Source organism: Genypterus blacodes, unplaced genomic scaffold (assembly GCF_046128005.1).
Source record: "Genypterus blacodes isolate CSIRO-AG114 ecotype Tasmania unplaced genomic scaffold, CSIRO-AGI_Gbla_v1 ptg000055l_1, whole genome shotgun sequence".
NCBI lineage: Eukaryota > Metazoa > Chordata > Actinopteri > Ophidiiformes > Ophidiidae > Genypterus > Genypterus blacodes.
In genome coordinates, this window is record NW_027466867.1 from 7,550,224 (window position 1) to 7,565,708 (window position 15,485).

General features: G+C 49.0%; 1 protein-coding gene across 1 annotated transcript in view; it reads left to right on the top strand.

Annotated features, from left to right (window-relative positions):
• sdk2b (sidekick cell adhesion molecule 2b) overlaps positions 1-15,485 on the top strand; it is a 56,506-nt gene that overhangs the window by 15,857 nt on the left and 25,164 nt on the right. The window contains exons 4-19 of the mRNA XM_076152016.1: positions 2,655-2,788; positions 4,193-4,304; positions 4,423-4,613; positions 5,141-5,224; positions 5,601-5,795; positions 7,013-7,129; positions 7,348-7,515; positions 7,946-8,048; positions 9,508-9,684; positions 10,643-10,779; positions 11,288-11,435; positions 12,172-12,312; positions 12,722-12,903; positions 13,113-13,228; positions 14,170-14,365; positions 14,734-14,832. Coding sequence (XP_076008131.1) covers positions 2,655-2,788; positions 4,193-4,304; positions 4,423-4,613; positions 5,141-5,224; positions 5,601-5,795; positions 7,013-7,129; positions 7,348-7,515; positions 7,946-8,048; positions 9,508-9,684; positions 10,643-10,779; positions 11,288-11,435; positions 12,172-12,312; positions 12,722-12,903; positions 13,113-13,228; positions 14,170-14,365; positions 14,734-14,832 — 2,300 coding nt within the window. The remainder of the gene's footprint in view (positions 1-2,654; positions 2,789-4,192; positions 4,305-4,422; positions 4,614-5,140; positions 5,225-5,600; positions 5,796-7,012; positions 7,130-7,347; positions 7,516-7,945; positions 8,049-9,507; positions 9,685-10,642; positions 10,780-11,287; positions 11,436-12,171; positions 12,313-12,721; positions 12,904-13,112; positions 13,229-14,169; positions 14,366-14,733; positions 14,833-15,485) is intronic.

The window sequence follows — 15,485 nt, forward strand, 5'->3', positions numbered from 1 at the left end:
CAGTGAGCCAGTATTAAATATTTACCGCAGATCATAAGCTGGAGCCATTGCGGCCTGCCGAGCCCCTTTAGGAAGACTGTTTTCAGTCTCCGCACGGCCCGGGAATCCCAAATGAGAAGGCTGTGGCTCTGTGCAGAGGTATTCCAGAATCAATCAGTCAGTGAGATGGATCTCATAAGTCATCGTACTGGAACAGCACAGGTAGCTAAACACAGCGTGCACAGCTTTGACGCTTTGCCTCACACAGTGCAAACCCACATGTGTGTTCTCGTGTATACTACTTTCTTCCCCCCATTTGAATCACTGTTGTTCTCAGTTCCTCGTTAGCTCTCTGGCTCCCTTGATAGGGAACAGCAGGCGCTCAGATCCCCCACTGGCTGAGATGCAGGTCAGCACGGAGGAATGAATAGCTGGTGGAGTGCTGTGGGGTAGAGAGCGGAGAAGGGGAGAAGGTAGAAGCGGTCATCGAGAGCCAAACGCGAAAACACGGTGCTGATGTCTGCGCTGCGGGGGGTCTGTGCTTTTCGCAGTGAGACCCCGTCAACAGAGCAAGTCATTATCCCCCCGACAGCACAGATCTCTGGACGCTGATTGTGAAGGTTTTGTTCATTATAGATTACGAAGATTGGTGCTATTCCATATTTAGCTTTGCCGAGAGACACTCTGAAAGGTTTGAAGAGGGAGTCAAAGGAAAATCAAACATGAACACTACAAAGCACAGTGGGGGCGACAACATTTTGATGCCATTGATTTGTTTGTCCATGTAGGGGAAGCCTGGTCGGGGTAGCTGGAAAAGTAGGAGGCAGACTCTAAAACCTCTTACTTGAGCAATAAATGAGCTCTATTGATCAGGTGCAGCGTGGTACATGTGCAAAAATAAATAAAACAACTTAACACACTAAACGCAGCTCAACTGAACAAATCTCAATTCATCTAAACTCAACTTTCATCTATCTATCCCCTAATGACTTATAGTTGGACCAATGCCAACAACACAATTCCAAACCATAACACATAACAAGACGCTCTTCTCCCTATACACTTGAGCTGGTGTGTGACCTCACTGATGAGGTCACGAAAGCATAAATAGAGGAAGTGAAGGCAACACATGGTCATGGAACTGAACCGTATGAAATGCTGAACTGAATGAACCAATAAATAACTAAACTTAATACCTGTCTGTTTAGTTTAAGCAGAAATGTTGGATGTGAGCTGTAACAAAATTCAATGCAAACACAAGCAAACCTGGTATAGTGTGTGTGAGCATTTACCGAGGGAGTTGTGGCTCAAACAACAACAACAAGCATGGTGAAATTAAAGTATATAGGAAACAAAATGGGACAAATGGGACAAATGGAGTGCTGTCACCCACTTTATTATTCAGAGAGACCCAAGCTTGGCGATGGCATTGGACGCATTGTTTTCCTGTAGTTGAGCCAGTATGTGGCTTAACAAATGTCAGGAATGTGCTTCTTTTTCGAGTGTCAGTGTTTGTGTTTGTGCCTCGGGGTTACCAAACATTCTTCCCCCCCACCCCCCCATGTGTCCACACCAGCTTTTAGTAGCGGCGAAAATAAAGGCAGTAGGAGGTCGCAGTCGATGGAGGGATGAGGCTTGAGGGGGAGATACATGTGGAAGGAGGCACCGAGTTGGAACGTGCTATCTCCCTCCAGATTGTCGAACAGGCACAGATAATAAGAAAATATTGATTGTAAACACAGTCAGGAGGTTGGAACATGAGGGAGCAGAGAAGGGGGGGGGGGGGGAGTTGGTTTTGCCTCACTGCTTGGTACATTGACAAGGGGAGAGACCATGGGAGGACTTAATAGAGACAACAGGACACCAGGTATTAGACCCTATAGAACACCTGCTGAATAATGGATCTGCACGTATTTATTCAATCATCCCTCCAGCAGTCGACCAAGACTACATTAATGTTTATTGCCAAAAGTAGAACCCTGCCAAAATACATTAGAGAGATTTGGTCCATAGGAAACAGAGGGGGTACAAATAGCCAATTAGAAGCCGGAGGAGGGGTTATTATGCCGAGCCGTCATATTTTAGAATGGCGCCGTGAGTACAAGTATGAACGGGAGAGGTCGTCAATATTCCCGCCCTGCCCGGTCAGCAGCAACACATTGTTTACACATTGTAAATCAATATGGCTAATGCTGCTTGAACGGTGTAATTAAAATGTTCAAATGTTTAATGCCCTTTTCAAACACCGGATCAAGTGAGGCGTGGACACATGGCTGGACTTCACACACACACACACACACACACACAGTCACACACAATCTGGGAAGGATCGGTTTAATTATGAAGTATATTAATTGATCCGATTTCTCTGGAGTATTGAGTACGGCTTTCTAATAAAATGTAACTCAATAAATGGATCATGTACTTCTTTCAATACTTATTTATCATTAATAATCAAGACATCAATCAATCATAGGAACAAATGTTGCATTGGCAGGTTGTTAAAAATCCAAGGGTGTGTAAGAATGAAACATCTCAAGCCTGAATCTGCTTATTATTCAGAACAGAGCCGCTCAACCTCAAACCAGGGAATGATGATCAAAGAAGAGAGGACATCTTCATCACCACTCACTCTAACGTCCAAACCATGTCCTCTGCTTTGTCCCCCCCTTCAGCGCCATCACTCTCGACAACACGCTGGTCATCCTGTCCACGGTGGCGCCGGACGCCGGACGCTACTACGTACAGGCGGTGAACGACAAGAATGGAGAGAACAAGACGAGCCAGCCCATCACCTTATCAGTGGAGAGTGAGTAGTGGAACCCTACGCACGCATAACTTCTAAGATACCATTTATTCACCCTCCATGTGTAAATATGATTATATACCTATACATTTTAAAGATTGGTAGCCGTGTCCACACACTGCTTCGCCTCATCAGACTGAGTTATAAGAGGAAACAGACACAATATTGTGACATAGTTGAATGGCGTCCACAGTGATTGTAAAGGGTGAGGATGAGATATTATAGCTGACAGCATAAAGGAGCAGACGTAGCCTATGGCACATATGGAGAGCAGAGGCAGATTTGATTATAGCAGCATTGCAAAACACACACACACACGCTCACCCTTGCACACAGTCTCGGAGGAAGATGGATATGAGTGTGTGTGTGTGGGAGACAGTATGTCACATATGGCTGGTTCAGGTTAGATGGAGAGCCTGGTGGGGAGTCATCTTGGCACGACTTGGGGAAACACAGCATGCATCATGAGCGATGCACATGTGCTTCACATATTAAAGTATTTGCACATCCCAAAACACACACACACATATACACACATTCACAGTGTTATGCATCTTCCACAGTTCTGTGTGCAGTTGCATATGAGTCAGTGAGTATCTGCCACAGCAGCTGTTCCTGCAGAGACACCCCTGACACTGAACGTCTCATGAGCTTTCCTCTGCTCCGGCGCTCGCTACCTAAGGGAGGAAGAGAAAGGACAAAAGGGAGAGAACACAAAGGAGGCAGTAGTTACCTGTCAGTGGATTGCGTTCTTAGGATAACGCTTAAATTATTCAATTAAACACAGTATTATCCAGACTTTGATCCTGCTGAAGTGAGCTGTGTGTTCACAAGCGCGCACATGCCCTCCTTCTCCATCTAATGACCCCAGGATGGGTGTGATTGAGCCGTGACAGCGCCTGAAGCTTCGTCTGACACGTGCCGCCACGAGCACAGGCCCAGGGCATGAGGTGATTGACAGATCAGTGCAAGTTTATCACAGACATGACACACATCAAGCGGCAGAGACTCCCCTCGCCTGACACCCACGCACTGAAACATAAATTGCTCCCGCTAATATAGACGTCGACACACATAGACGGACTCGCGCTTTAACCTCTTTACCTTTGGGTCCGGCAGCGTTTCCCTTGTTCCTTCTTCACCAGCACACACATCTTATTATACACATTCACCGCGCCATCACGTCCTATTCGGCTCATCCCTCTGTCAGAGCCTGGATACAGTGTGTGCAGTGGTCAGTTTCAATATTTCACACGGCTGAGCATTCGGAGAGAGTGCAGAGGGCGGAAATGAAGGGAATGACACGTCGCTGGCCAGAAGCACGGCACCGGATCTGACAGCGAACGCACCGGGAATGTGTTATGTAGAAATCTCACAATCTGTATTCCCGTCCGTCCGTCCGTCCAGATGTAGGCGGTCCAGCAGACCCCATCGCCCCCACCATCATCATCCCTCCAAGGAACACCAGCGTGGTCACGGGCACCTCCGAGGTCACGATGGAGTGTGTGGCGAACGCAAGGTAAACACGAGGTCACCGACTGGGTGGGGAGGAGGGGTAGGACACACAAGCAGGTCTGTGTTCTGTATAGTAGGAAGAGAAAGCTGCTATTCAATCGCCCCCTTTCCTGCCTCCTCAGGCCTCTCATCAAGTTGAGCATCACGTGGCGCAAGAACGGCGTGCTGGTGACCACCGGCCTGAGCGACTTCAACCGCAGGCTGACCATCCTCAGCCCCGTGGTGAGCGACGCCGGCCACTACGAGTGCGAGGCCATCCTCCGCAGCAGCAGCGTGCCGTCTGTCAGCGCCGGGGCCTTCTTACTCGTGTTAGGTAAGGAAGTACACGTAAATCACTGGAATGCATCAGGTTTGCGGGTTGTCGTAGTTACAGCGATGAAAAGGCATAGTTGCAGAGTGAGAAAGCGGGAAGGTTGTCATTGACCTAAAAGGGAAGAGAGAGAGAAAAATGCTAATTGTCGCCCTGGAGAAACTGTTTAATAGCAACGCTCGAGTCACTTTCATTCCCTCTCGCTGTAGCGCTTGATGTTTTCAAGGTTGCGATATGATTCAAAGCACGAGGTGAGATTTCTCCCTCGATGCGGCGAAACTGAACCTCTCAGCTTCAACATGGGCGGGGAAGCAGACATTGAAATCATTATTTGCTATAGCGTAGAGATTTATTTGATTTTCTCCGTTATCTAATATCCCAAACGCACACTTATGCAATTTGGGGGGGGGGGGCAGGAAATGAATGGTGTGTAAGGAAATCTGACACAAGGCAGATAGTAATTTTCGCAAGCCGCTTCACTGTAATCTTGCGTTTTTTCAGTATCCCCCCTTCGCACTCTTTCTTTTCAGAGCCGCCGCAGTTTGTGAAGGAGCCGGAGAAGCACATCACAGCTGAGATGGAGAAGGTGGTGGACATACCCTGTCAGGCACGAGGTGGGCACTGTGTGTGTGTGTGTGTGCCTGTGTGTATGTGAATAACATTGACACAGTAGGAGTCGAATTCGTAACTCCCATTAGAAATAATGGTGGGTCCTGTTTTTTCCTGAGATTCATGCATAAACATGATTGTATTATCGACATAATGTGGAAGAGCATTGTGTGATTGCGTAACGGTTGACATTTATGAGACCAATCACAATAATTGAAATACATGTTTCTTGTAATTGGATTTAAAATGAATTTACAAGATTAAAGGCGGAAAAACGTGAAGGGGAATGTATCACTCTGACTCTCTCTCTCTCTCTCTGACTCTCTCTCTCTCTCTCTCTGACTCTCTCTCTCTCTCTCTCTCTCGCTTGCTCAATCCCAGGGGTGCCCCAGCCAGAAATCGTGTGGTACAAGGACGCCGTGCCCATCAACCCGGTGAAGACGCCCAGGTACAGGGTGCTGGCGGGGGGCAGCCTGCAGGTCAACGGCCTCCTGCCCGACGACACCGGAATGTTCCAGTGCTTCGCCCGCAATCACGCAGGCGAAGTCCAGACCAACACCTACCTGGCCGTGACCAGTACGTACGCAGAGGTTTCTCAAACCGTGGTGCGAGTGTATGTAGTGGTACGCTGTGGCAGCGTCTGAGTACAGAAAGGGTGCATTTGTTTTCGTCCTCACCCTTTTTCTTTGGCTCAACTTCCTATATGTGCTCGGAACTTTAACTTTTCTGCAGCGACAGCAAAGTGAGGAAGAAAATGTGAGGAGTTTGTCTTTGTCTTAGATGCATTCTCTGATTTGAAGGTGCTAGCAGTGTGACAGACGCGCCATAATGCTGTGACTGAGGTGTGAAGTAGCGTGACAGCATTGTGTTGCGTCGAGAATCAAAGCTATTTCTTGTCATTTCAAGCATCGGATAAATCTGCTGAGCGGCGAGATTGTGATTTCTCGGTCGCCATGGAGACCATCTTGTCACTCTTACGATTTAGTTCTTAAAAAAAAGCTGAAAAGTGTCTGTCTTCCCTCTTTAAGGATTAGATGTTATTTGTTCCATGCTAACCTTAAAGGAAACACTGCAGCTTGTGGAATCGTGAACGTTTTTGTGAATGAGCCGCCGCCGCCGCTGGGATTAGAGGATCGTTTGTACTCTTAAATCTGGCCCAGCAAGTTTTTCCGACATCTAATTTCTGTCTCCATCCTTTTGTAGCCTTCGCTGAATTCGTGAAATTCTCTCACACTACTCACCCCTCCCTCCCTCCCTCTCTCTCTCTCTCTCAGTCTGACTTCTCCTCCTGTCCATCTCTCCCTGCCCTCCAGATCTATTATCGTCTGCCTTTCCTCAACACATTTACACGTTCGTCTCTTCACTCCTTCCCAACTCACGTGTCACAATTGCGCCGTTGCTTCCCTAATCTCCATCTCCTCTTCCTCCTCCCCCTCCTCCTCCTTTTCTCCTACACTTTGCTGTCATCCCCGTTAAAAAGCTTTGATTTATTGCATATCAAAAAATAACGATTTCACTTATCTACATATTTTCCTCACTATCTGTCTCTTGTTGTCTCTCTCTCTCTCTTTCTCTCTCTCTCTCTCTCTCTCACTCACAGTTCTTTCTGTGTATATCTCTCTCTTATTTTGTTTTGGGAAATTAGAGCATTGACGGCTGTTGCCAGCTACAAACACACCTGAAGTGAGGTTCTGCCGCAGACGTTTTGCTCTCTCACCCTCTCACGTGCTCTCTCCCTCCGCTGTGCTGCCTCTTTATTCTGTGTGTGTGTGTGTGTGTGTGTCTTCCCTCAGGCATTGCCCCGAATATCACAGCCGGACCCTCAGACAGCACTGTGATCGACGGCATGTCAGTCATCCTGCATTGCGAGACGTCGGGCGCTCCAAGACCCGCTATCACCTGGCAGAAAGGTCTGTTACACACACACACATTCACACACACACACACACACACTCTGTATAAAAGCTTCCTGTGGTTTGACATAATAAGCCTGATTCGACACCTTTACCTGGAATAACTCTTGCATCAGAGTGCCAGAACATGCAGACCCTGACCTCATTTACCTCCTCTTTCTCCTCCTCCTCCTCCTCCTCTCCCCTCCTCCCTCTCCTCTCATCCTCCCATTCAGGCGAGCGAGTGTTGGCCAGCGGTTCAGTGCAGCTGCCCAGGTTCACTCTCCTGGAATCGGGGAGCCTGCTCATCTCGCCCTCGCACATCTCCGACGCCGGGACCTACACCTGCATGGCAAGCAACTCCCGAGGCATCGACGAGGCCGCGGCCGACCTGGTGGTGTGGGGTGAGCAGCGCCGGGGTTAAACGAAGGCCGCAGCGGCTGTTTTCAGTCCTTTTTCTATAACAAGCGGTGAACACTGTTTCGTGTCAAAGTAAGCCGGCTGCTTTCATTCCTCTGATGAAATAAAAAATCGTCTGAGTTGATGGGTGGAAAAGACAGGAAAATAACAGCGGTGAACGCAGCGTGAGTCTGTTTGGCAGAGGCTGAAAAACGAGGTCGTGCCACTGAATAACAAAGCCACACACGCTTCTCTCAGATACAAAGGCGCGCTTGTTTGCAAGTTTTGAATTATCACGGAGGTGTTTTTCGTCTGACAGGGAGAAATATACAAAACAGCAGCATGTTATTTTTGTTGGAATGAGTTTTTCCAAATGTGTCTCTCACTGTTTTCCTCTTCTCATATTTGTTTCTGCTGCTCCTTGTGCTCCGGCAGCTCGCACCCGGATTACCACCCCGCCGCAAGACCAGAGTGTTATCAAAGGAACTAAAGCGATCCTGACCTGCGGAGTCACACACGATCTCAGTCTGACTGTCAGGTAGGACACCAACACACACTGGCCAACACACACACACACAGCACCTACGTGGCCATCAATCATTTCAGCGAGGAGTTACTCCCCCGGCTGTGTCCTCCAGCGCTTCCTGGGGGATCTCAAGTCTTCAGGAGTATTCTGGGTACTGCCCTCTTGTCTCCTCTCGGTTGGACATGTCTCCCCATGGAGGAGTCCAGGAAGTATCTCAACCAGAAGCTCCCCAAATCTCCACTATCTCCTCTCCTCAAAGCGAGAACAGCGGCAGTTCTTCTCTGCCTCTCCTGAGTCCCCCTCCCTGTCCCCCGAGGGTCCGTTGCCAATAACCGATTGAAAGCTTCGTCTACCACAGTCTATCTGACCCTCAGCGAGAGGTTCACAACGGGACTTGAACTCTCCCAGTGCATGAGGAAAACTGATGGAGCCATTTCAGCCATGAGGGACGACCTTGGCAGATTCCAACAACAATATTCAATACTTGCGTGCAGTAACTTCTACTTTTCACCGCGCTTGTTTCGTCTGTCACTTTGAGTTCACAGCACCAAAAAAAAATCAAATGCTCTCCTTCCTCTGAACTCGACTGCAAGCTTGTCACCGGCTAACATCAGCAGCGATCAGTCGCCCATTCTGTCCCTTTATGCGTAGATGAGAGGGAGAACATCTGAAGCAATGTTTGCACTGTGTAGTGGTGACGACTCCCGTGTTTGATATGCGGCGCTCAGTTGCTATGATATGAGCGCGGTGCCGCTCTGGTGGCTGGTTTGAAGAGACAAGAGGGGAGCCAGATGAAATGTTTCATTAATAGCAAATTCATGGAGGTTTGTGTGCGGAGGCATTAACTCCCCACACACACACACACACACACACACACACACACACACACACAGAACCCTTCATGTCAAAAAGCGAGCATTCACATCATCTGAGCTGGTTAATTATTAAACGGGAGAAAACCGACAATCTAGCTATTGGGTGGTTTGAAGGTTCGGACAGAAAGTACAGATTTGACTCCTCTTCGATCCAAAACTGTAGCCCAAGATCACAGTGTGAGACGCATCCGCTGACCGCCTGCATCCTGAAAACAGCCTGTGGCAAAACTCTAACACTGCTGGAAATTTAGAACCAAAACAACAAAAATGTGTAAACATATATATAAATGATGTCCTGCTTCAAAAAATTGCTGTTTTTACGCAATCTGTAGGTGGCATAATTCATGATCTTGTTTTAACTACTGTTTTTTTTATCATGAATACATCTGCTCACCAACTATTCCACCTGTGCTCCACTTCTTATAGATTCATTATTTAGCAAATGTTATATTGAGGTAAAACCTGTAGAAGCCCCCCCACACCCCCCCCCCACACGCACACACACACAAAAATTGCAACCAACTGCCCTGACCTAAAATGATGATTTACTCACACAAGTAAATAGTCAATGCATCTGTTTTCCTTTTGTGTTCCAGGCATGTGTGGGAGAAAGAAGGTGGAGTGATCAACGTCCAGTCCATCCCCCGCATGCGGATGGACCCGGACGGCACCCTGCACATCTCCCAGACGTGGTCGGGCGACATCGGCACCTACACCTGCAGGGTGACGTCCGTCGGCGGCAACGACTCCCGCAGCGCTCACCTCCGTGTCAGGTGAGACCGCCCAACACCAGACACCGCCCCCCTACATCTCCATCAGCACTTTCCCCCCGGTGTCTTATTTTCTCTTTCACCCTGTGTTAAGGGAAGACAAACACACACACACACAGGGACACACACCTTCCTACACACACACATGCGCACTCTCACACCTATACCTTTCTCTGCCATGCTGCCTGTTCTTATTGACACCTCTGACTCATTTCCACTTAAATGACACTTGTTCTTCCTCACCTTCCCTTTCCTCCCTCTCCCTCGAGACATCTCCAGCACTCCCCTACTCTCACACACACGCACACGCACACACACACACACTCCTGTGTTGTCTTTGTCTATTCTGTCTGCCTGCTGCTGTTTCACATCGACACAGTCACTCACAATAGCAGAAGTCAGATTGAATTGAATCAGAAGGAGACGTCTAACTTTGTGTTTGCCAGACCGTCTGACTGACTGATTGCCCGCTTGCGTATCAGCGTCTCATTTCGCCTGCATATCGCCCATCTCTTTGGCTGGCTGGCTGCCTTTTGATTGAGTTACTGTCTGTATCTGTTCATTGCTATACAGTTTATCTATCAGTCTGTCTAGGCTTATCTGAATTTACGGCGGAATGAATGAATGTTTCCCAGCTTTGGACTCGTTTGTTCCTGCCTTTTGTTTGTGCCTTTCCCCCTCCCTCTCCGTCTCTTTATTCCCCCTCAAGCCACATCCTCCCTCCCCTCGTATCAATCACAAATTCTCTGCCAGTCTATCCATCTTGACAAGAAACCATCTTTACTGCCTTGTCTACCTGTATTTCATCACCTGCCCGGCCCGATCTCGCTCCGTTGTAAAACACTTAACTTTGCTCCCCGGATTTGCAGAAGGGAGCAAAAGCGCTCCGTGTGGATTTACGGCGACACTGGGGAGGAGAGATTCCTTATTTATGCAAGTTTTTCCCGCCGGTCCCTTACAGGCAGCTGCCCCACGCCCCGGAGAACCCTGCGGCAGTGCTGAGCACATCTGAGAAGAGAGCCATCGACCTGACCTGGGCCAAACCCTTCGATGGCAACAGTCCCCTCATGCGCTACATCCTGGAAGTCTCGGAGAACAGTGAGTCGTCACGTGTCCGTCCTGCTTGCGCCTTCCATTACCTGGATGAATAATTTAGAATGAATTGAGGTTTGGGGGAAGAAAGCAAACGGGGCTCTTGGGGATCAATATTGCTGCATTGAGTTAAAAAAGAAGAGAGATGTTAAATGCTGCTTTTTTTGAGGAAGATGTTTCTTTTGAGAGGGAAGGCCTGTGATCTGATGCCTTAACTTAAAAGTGCAAAGCTTGACTTGAAAAGGAATGTATTTGCTCCATCAGTGAGAGTGATTAGGAACGTCTAATACTTCTTTAATCTCAGCGTTGGATGGATATATTTTGCAGCATATGTTCTACTTCTAGTTCTTGCTCTCTTCCATTGCTTCTTTTTCCCCCACGATCACGTTGTATATTTAATGCAAAGATGTTTTGAACTTATTGCTTGCAAAGGGGCAACAGTAAGCCCTGGGTTTTGTAGCAAGGCTTTCTTACAACCTTACCTCATCTCCCCTGCTTTGCCCTTTGTTTACAGACGCTCCCTGGGCCATCCTGCTGGCCAGCATCGAGCCGGAGTCCACCGCCGTGACCGTCAACGGCCTGATCCCGGCGCGCTCCTACCAGTTCCGCCTGTGCGCTGTCAACGACGTGGGAAAGGGACAGTTCAGCAAAGAGACAGACCGGTGAGACAGACGGACTTCGCAATCTGTTCGGGGGAATAACCGAGATGCACGGCGCCCAAATCGTTATGGGCCTCTCTTTTTTTGTAGAGTGCCCATCCGGCTACGGCGACACGGGCCAGATTTTTACGGCTCTGTCAATAATTAAGTGTGACCGTGCTCATCTGTTTCCTAGATGACTGGTTTGACGGATCCACACTCCTTGCCAAAGCCGCAAGTGGGGTTTTAGGTGTGATACTGCGTTTGGGTTAAGCCTGGGCTAACTTGGATTATTCCCTCCGTCCCTCCCTCTGTGGATAGATAATACACACAGCTCCCCAGCCATGGAGGAGCCAGGGGGGATGGTGGAGGGGGGGGTCTCCATCTGGCTCACGCTGAACACTTTGTGACAGCGTTTGATCCTAAGCCAGCGTCGCTTATCTCACTCCCCGTTGCTCATAAGCATCCTTTCCTCCGCCGCTCAAGGTTCTTTATCAGTGTAAATATTGTACTGTCGCTTTTGTTGAGCTGAATAGAGTCGGAATGCTTATAATCTGGGCTGCGATAGTGCTCAAAGGTGAACATTAGAGATATAATGCCATCATTTAGTTTAATAGCAGGATGTTTAATCGTGGTAATTTCTTTTTAATCTGCTTGAATTGTCTGTTAGAGTTAAATATGGTCCCATTCCAGCGCTTTGCCCTCTTAATCTGCCTTCAAACGCCTCCTTTAATCCCATTTCTCACTCAACCCCCGACAGCGTCTCTCTCCCAGAGGAGCCCCCCAGCGCCCCACCTCAGAACGTCATCGCTAGCGGCCGGACCAACCAGTCCATCATGATCCAGTGGCAGCCGCCCCCAGAGAGCCACCAGAACGGCGTCCTCAGGGGCTACACCGTCCGGTAAGACCCACTTATCTGCGTCTAAAGGTTAAAGAAGGGGTCAGGCGGTAAAAGCAGCGTTATTCCCGTTGAGTTAATTCACCTCACTGCCTTATAAAACTCTCTGCATGAAGCCTGAGTTAGAGCTAAAATTCAAAACATCAGACCAGCAGGTTTTAGCTGGCAATGCACCAGAATGACTGTATAGTCTGTAAACATGCAATTAGTTTAGTTTACGGTTGGCGTTTTATTTATGACATCTAAGTGAAACAGCAGGTGTTTACGCTCTGTCACTTTTTTTGAGGCCACACTTGGCTGGTGCTTTGTCTCCCCCTTGCAGTGCCACAGCTGTACTGCAGGTCTTGGCTGGAGTTCATGAAGCGCCGGCTCTTTGCATTCAGTTGTAATTCCTTGAGTTGTTCTCCCTCAGGTACGGTCTCAAAGGTCTGCCCGTCGACAACCAAATCAAGAACATCTCCAGCCCGGAGGTGACTAACCTGCTGCTGGAGGATCTCATCATCTGGACCAACTATGAGATCGAGGTGGCGGCGTACAACCGGGCTGGCCTGGGCACGTTCAGCCACAAGGTCACCGAGTGGACGCTGCAGGGAGGTAACAGCGCTTCTGCCGTCCGTGTTCATGTGAGAATAGCGTGAAGAATTGTATATCAGAAAGAGAATGAGCGATGGCGGGTCTAACCTGTGCGGCGCCGATCAATACTGGCATCAAAATAAATGCAGGCAGACTTCCAGCAGTTCACTGAAAGGCTCTCTTACCCTCACGTCTCACCCTCTTGTCTCTCTCCCTTTTCGTCCTCCCAGTGCCCACCATCCCCCCTGGCAGCGTGCAGGCCGAGTCGGTCAACTCCACGACCATCCGCTTCACCTGGATGGCGCCCAACCCTCAGTTCATCAACGGCATCAACCAGGGCTACAAGGTCAGTGAGACGTCTGGAGTGAAGACGAGAAGTGCGAATGTGAACAATGGACTTTAACTCGTCCATTCTTCAGCCTGTGGTCACTCGCCATCTTTCTCAACGTTGACTGTGAATGTGTATGCACGTCATGATGAATGTCTTCATTATTTTGTCACGGGGGCTTGAACGTCGTCCGTCTCCGTCTCGGCGCCTCTCGTGTGCACTTCACTGAAATGAATGGAGCCCACAGGGGGATTGTAAAATCACTTGCACAGCTCTATTTGTTTCTGTTTGACGTCGTCGACAGCCAGTGATGTCATTGTTTTTCTTTCCGGGTTGGAGGGGGGGGGGTCACTGTATATACTCAATCAACTCAAGTTTGAGATAGTAGCTCTTCTCTCTGGGGACAGTGATAGAAGCAGGACATACTAGGAAGAGAGAGAGAGGCATAGAAGTGTGTGAAGGGCGATCAAATAACAATGGGAGAGAGTGGGAGAGTGAGAGAAACAAAGAGAAGTGGCGGACAGTCAAGCATCCGTTGTGTCCACCTGACGTCCTCTTGCCAGCGCTCCACTCCGCTCGTCCCAGAAGCCTCTCTGTCCACTCTGGAAGCTGGACGCGTTACTCACTAAGCACCTAATTGGTCAATCCAGACTTTCTACTCGCCAGTTGTTGTTGGGTCTGCAATCAGGATGCATTGTGGGAGGCCTCTCGGAGCTCGTCCCGTCCTCCTCTCTCCCACTCAAAGCCAGTTTCCCTACCCAGTCGAAACCTCTTCAGTGGGTTTTCCCTAATAGCTGAACAACTCCTTAGAGCGGTGCAGCACTACAGGAGAGAACAAACGTGTGTGTGTGTGTATGAACAGACACAAAAGCATGATTAGATGCTTTGTTTTCAGCATTCCGAGCAATTTTCTACCTCATTCTCTCATTATTTCTTTACTTTCTCTGGTGTGTTTTTAGTTGCTGGCCTGGGAGCCTGGAAGAGATGAAGACATCGCTATGGTAACAGCGAAACCAAACTTCCAGGAGAGCGTTCACGTGGGTTACGTAACGGGTCTGAAGAAGTTCACCGAGTATTACACCTCGGTGTTGTGTTTCACCACGCCGGGCGACGGCCCCCGCAGCCCACCCAAGGCCCTGAGGACGCACGAGGATAGTAAGTGACTTCTCTCTCACTTTCCCCCCCCGTTTTCGCCACGGCGGCCCGGGTGACACCGGTGTCTCACACTAACACGTCCTCTGGGCAAAATGTATTATTCATGCAGAACCAAAGCTGTACAGAGCTGCTAATGAACAAGCACAATGAGGATAGAGCAAGGATCACCGTAATTGGGACCTCGTTGCCTTAGAGATCACTGGTTAAGGCTTTAAAACCCTTTAATTGTCGTCAACCTGTCATCATGCGGGGTTCCCAGCATTCTCTGATCCCCGAAACACTCTTTGAATCAAAATAAAGTCCCAATCTTGTGGTTATGTAGGATGTCTCAGTCCTGATTGGTCTTGTTTGTGTGTGTGTCCGTCCAGCCCCCGGAGCCGTCGGCCACCTGAGCTTCACCGAGATCCTGGACACGTCTCTCAAAGTCAGCTGGAGCGAGCCTGGCGAGAAGAACGGAATTCTCACAGGTACGTCCTCACCGCTTTCTATACTTAAGGTGGAATGTCTCCAAAGAAGCGGCGAGGCAGACAAATCGATGTGGAGTGTGTCAGCCCGGTCGTACTTTGCTTTTTGACCTGATTTGCTTTGACCCAGGCAGCTGAAGCTCTCGGGAACCGGCACGCTCTGGGGTGTGTTTGCATCACGCTCTCACACAAGCGCACGCCGCACTGAAATTGACGCTCACATTGTTTGTTTAAAAAGGATTTGAAAGGATTCATCAGACCCATTGTGGAGCATTTTCAAGCTTTTCTCTCCCACTCTCTGATTGCGCCGTGCTCTCTCCCAGGGAGACCAACGCGCTCCCTTGCCACATGAAATTATTGATTTGGCATGAAAATATTGCTTAAAGCTTTATGTAATCACATGAAAAGAGCCGCCGGCCGAGGAGCAAATTGCATTAACTTTGAGAGGGTGAGCAGAATGGGTGCGGGGGCGGGGCAGGCAGAGGGGTGGGGGGAGGGGGGGGTACGGGATAATCAGTCTGATTTAATTTCCTATATTCCCTTTTTGATGAAGTTAATTTAATATTTCTGTTGGCTCCCTGCGCAGCATGCAAGGCTGAGAGACGCTGTTGTACAATCCGTAGATAGTTATTCTCCCTGACACGCTTCTCCTGATC